The following is a 4,907-nucleotide window of genomic DNA, read 5'->3' on the forward strand; positions in this document are numbered from 1 at the left end:
CTTGCTGGGGTCGTTTGACCCCAGTACTCTTTCCTGCCATGGCAGGGGTTCGGACTTGATGATCTGCTCAGGTCCCTTCCAACTCTACCAACTATGAAACTAAGAAGGAGGATTGCATTGGTAAATTCATAATATTTTTACTAATAAAGAAGGAAAAGTTTTTGCCACTTTGTTCTCAAACATAAAAGAACATTTCTTTATAGTGTACAAAGAAATACCAGCAAAGGAATATGAAATTATAAAATCTTTTACCTGTTTCCAGCGACATCTAGCACATGAAGCTCAATGGCTTGTGAAATTTCAGGGGGAATTCGAGATAATTTGTTGTCACGCACAGAAAAGACGTTAAGACTGTAGCAACCCCCAATCTAGATTAAGGAGAGGAAAAAATGTCTATTTTTCTTGCAGAACCACATTAAACAAAGGCAAGCAGACTAAGTTACACAGGATGTTACAAAGCATTCAAGTACTAGTTTTAGTATTTTTAAAAACTTAATGCACCATGATGCAATACTCACACATGAAGGTAATTTTTCAGGCTCACTTTTTGCAGCCTTCAAATAATCTCAGCTGAATGTCATTTGGTATGCTATTTTTGTAATCTTTGACCTTTCAACTTTTTGCAATCTTGTATTATGTTAGGTGGCTGCTGTAGACCCAGCTCCAGACCAGGACAAAACTAGAGCCGAGCTGCTATGTCCACAGGGCTGGGTGGCTTGTGCTGTGGAAAAGGAGGTGTGTGGCAAGACCTGCCCAAAGGAGACCACATGGTGGAGTGGACGACCTTGGGGGAGATCGAGAAGGGGAAGGGCACATGGGGGAGACCCACGGTGTGATGGTTGGGGGGAGCACAGGGGAAACCTGCATCCTCCCACCATTGTGCACCTCCCCCCCACCATTTGACTTCTGTGCCGGCTATGATCCTGCATACAGCTGCTGCTGCTTCTGCCTGGCTAGGGCCACTGGTGCTGACTGCTGTGGAGCCAGAGCTGCCACAGAAGATAAGTGACAAGGGGTAAGGGGAGCAGAGGGGCGGGCAAGGAGTGTGGAGTATGGCTCTGGCAGCCTGCCCCTGCTATTGCTACTTTCCCTGCCACAGTGGTATAGGAGGGGAAAGCATTTAAGATGACCCTCCAATAGTTAGACTTTATACACAGAAAATTATAACATTATTCTCCATGCACAGAATAGAATTGTTTGGGGGGTCATCTTAAATTAGAATAGTCTTCAATTTAGGTAAATATGGTAATTAGCATCTCAAAATTGACATTTTCAGCTGTATTAGAAGTTTCCAAAAGTCTAATCTGCATTCATGTTAGCCAACCTAACTTAATGCTTTAGCATGTAATTACCCAATTTAGCATTTGATACTTCAAGTTAGCAAATATTTATGTTGTTTTTATTATCCAGGATGCCCTTTTTAGCAGCTTTCTTCAGAAAACTGAGTTGTTTGTATCATCAACATCAATAACTAATAGAATTTCTCATTTCTAAGAAATAATATTCTCTCATCACAAACCACGCTCAAAGAATCTGCTAAGCTTTGGTTAGCGAACATAAAATCCATCCTGAAATTAACTATTAATGCCAACTGGCTATCACAGCCCATTCTTCCTTGGTCAGGATTAGCACTTAAATTAAAATTTAGTTGTGGACCAAGTCCTTTTCACTTTCCTTTTGGTCAAATCCACTTAACCCACACTGCCTAAAATCCCTTTCTTCTTATTTAATCAAGGCCTTAACAACTGTGATTTTGAAAATAACTGGCCAAAAACAAACAAAACAAACACCACACCTCACCTTCACTTATGTTATGTACCCATTTTGCTAGAAGATAACAGTATTTAGAAACCTTGTAAAGTAGCATTGATAGCATGTACAAACAGTTTAATAGAACAGTTTTGCTCATTACTTCAAATTATACACTCTTTCCAACATCAAGTGACCATTCACTTAAATTCTTAAATAAGGTGTCTTGATAAATTCACAGCATATGAAGTGCCATCTAGGAAGAAAACAAAATCTATTCAGTGTCTAATCCGTGCATCTAATATGAGCTGTGAGAAAAACAGCTGTGGTTAGTGAACGTTGGATGAGCTGGCAAGTGATGCCTCACTGTACACAAAAGTGTCTGCTTTTCTATGAATGAATTTTTAAGTAATTCAATCTTGGAGCATGGAGATCTGAACAATTTTGCCAAGCAGACAGAACAAGCCATGCAGCCCTGTTGGAAAACTGCAACTAAACTGAACACTTCTATACCTCAGACAATGATAATGCAGCAGTGAAGCCAGCCATCTTAAGGTCGTCATGCATTTAAAGCAGATAAATGAAGGGTAAGAGTGCAACTGTGGACTGAATAATACTTACAAGGTTACAAATTTACCCGACTCATAATTTTCCAAGCAGCTAACAATTAAGAAAACATAAAAGACATTTGATTTATTTTTATCTGTACTGGACAACACTATGCCAAAAAAATGGAGACAGAACATAAAGCCCATTTTCCCCTAAACTGTCAAAACTCCAAAGTGCTGCTATCTTTAGTTACTTTACCTTGACTTATTCATCAAAATACACTACGATTTGTAATTTAACTCAGAAGTTGAAAATATTTCCTAGGGTGGGTGGGAGGGAATTGTTACCTAGATAAAATATTGGAATTGGTTTATGAACCATGTTCTTGCAGAATACAGACAGCATATAACAAGCAGATACTGTTTAGGAAGGTACCATACAAAAAGGTTTAAGTTGGGAAAAAAGTATTTAGTACTGTTTCAAAGAGAGACTTGATCCCTCCAATATTGTAGGAGAGCACCAATACCAATGTTTAACTGAAACATAAATTGGAAACATAGAGGTGAACTGCACATACTAAATAGCACATGGGAAGAAAAACATGTCACTGTAACAACCTGGAATAATACCATACTGGTAGTGTGTAGCTGGGCTGCGAGTCATTATCTAACAAAAACCCAGGCATGCAGCTCAAGCCATCATTGGTTTGGAATGGTCTATTATAAATTTACAATCGAGCCATCATACATGCACTAAGCATACATCTACACCTCTATTCCATAAAACAGTTAAGCACAAACTTACTTCAAATGAACTCCATGGCCGCATCCAGATGAGCACAGATATGAGGTATGTGATGCCACAGACCCATCTGCAGCTCCACACGTTGCACATGCAGGTGTTGCCTACACTGCTACCTTGCAGTACTGGGGGGATGGGGTAACCCTGGGAGATCTCAGGCTTAAACCCCCCCCCCAAAAAACATGCCAAAAAAAACAGCGGCGGTGCATATGGTGAAAGTACACACCGGCCAAAACCAGAGCCTGGCCAGCCAGAGCCACACTTCAGCTGCCGGCCAGGCTTCCAGCTGGAGGAGCACTGTGGCTGAGGCTCCCAGGACCCCAGGCAAGGCTCCTGGGGCCAGCACAGTTGCTCCCCTATCCCACCCAGGATAACCTGGGGCCAGACTCCCCTATCCTACCCAGGATAACCTGCCACGTGCCACAGGGCACGTGGCACAGACATTCACTGGGGACAAGTAGCAGTGGCAAAGGTATGCCGCTGCTACTTGTCCCTGGGAAACAAATGTCTGCACTCATGTGGACACAGCCCATGGGACTATTCCTAAGCATGAAAATTCAGTGCATGTTAAGTGCTCTGCTGAACTTGGGCATTTCTAGGATATTTAAGATAACTTCATGTCATTTGACTTGTCTATCTTGCTCTACCTTCAAGACCAGCCCTGCTGGACAGACATTTAGTTCCTCCTTACAAACGTTTAAAATAAGTTATTGTTAGTCTTAACACCGAGGACTCCTGCAATCGGAAACAGGTTAAGAATAAAAACCAAACAAACTGAAATGCTCATTTGTATTCAGTTTACTTGGATTAAGATACTGGTGTTAAATGTGCTAGATTCTCCTAGTGGAACCTCTTCCCTCATCTTTCTGGATATTACTACGTGGGTCTCCAATCTTTTTGCTCCTTACTTTTTCCCCTCACTCTGTGGGTGACCTTTAAACCCCATTTTTGGGTGGTGTTATGTACTCTCATAATTTAAACTGTCACTTCAACTCGCCCCTACCACTTAGTTGTGGACCAAGTCTTTTCATTTTCCTTTCAATCAAATCAAAATGGCAGAAGTGGGAAGAGCAGTCACACTTTTTTATTTCTCCACCATGCCTCCACACATTTCATGATCAATTAAACCTCAATATAGAGAAACACTTTCTTCCTCAATATTCTGTCATTTCCCCCTTCCCTGTCAGTTAATACCGCCTGTCCTACAACCTCAGTCATCCTTAACAGCCTACCACCTTTAACTACCACCTCATTTGCCATGGAGGTCCAAATCCTGCCATTTCTTTCCTCATAATAAAATTCCAAAGCTTCATTTCTCCTCTTCTAACCTCTTACTGCTAAACCTTTTATTCATGTCAGGATCTTTCTGTTCTCAATTCCTAAAGCTTCTGTTTTCCTGATATCCACAGCCCCCAATTTAAATCTAGTTCAACTAAAGCCAAAAAAATAACTTTCCTGGCCCATCAATCCTACCACATAACTTCCACTTCCAATGTTTCCAATGCCCCTCGTATTTTATATTGCCTTAATGCAGGGGTGGGAAATGATTTTGGTTGGAGGGCCACTTAGCAAGCTTTGGTAGGCTGTTGAGGGCCACACACACAAAATCTTTCAGAAGATAGGATTTTAACACATTGTAGATAAAAAACATCAAATATTAAAAATCAAACACCTACTATAACTTATTTTAATTTTAATTCAAATAATATTTGTCCCCTGATTTATGTTTTTTGAGTACTGTAAATAGAGGTGATTGAATAATAGATCAAAATAAAACGTCTTACTTTTATATATAGTGGGGGGGGGAG

The 4,907-nt window shown here is 40.7% G+C and overlaps 1 protein-coding gene across 1 annotated transcript in view; it reads right to left on the reverse strand.

The window, feature by feature from the left end:
- The window catches only part of LRRC1 (leucine rich repeat containing 1), a 144,647-nt gene that overhangs the window by 18,009 nt on the left and 121,731 nt on the right, over positions 1 to 4,907 (reverse strand). The window contains exon 11 of the mRNA XM_019520563.1: positions 253 to 368. Coding sequence (XP_019376108.1) covers positions 253 to 368 — 116 coding nt within the window. The remainder of the gene's footprint in view (positions 1 to 252; positions 369 to 4,907) is intronic.

Source organism: Gavialis gangeticus, unplaced genomic scaffold (genome assembly GCF_001723915.1).
Source record: "Gavialis gangeticus isolate Ggan-Ray unplaced genomic scaffold, GavGan_comp1, whole genome shotgun sequence".
NCBI lineage: Eukaryota > Metazoa > Chordata > Crocodylia > Gavialidae > Gavialis > Gavialis gangeticus.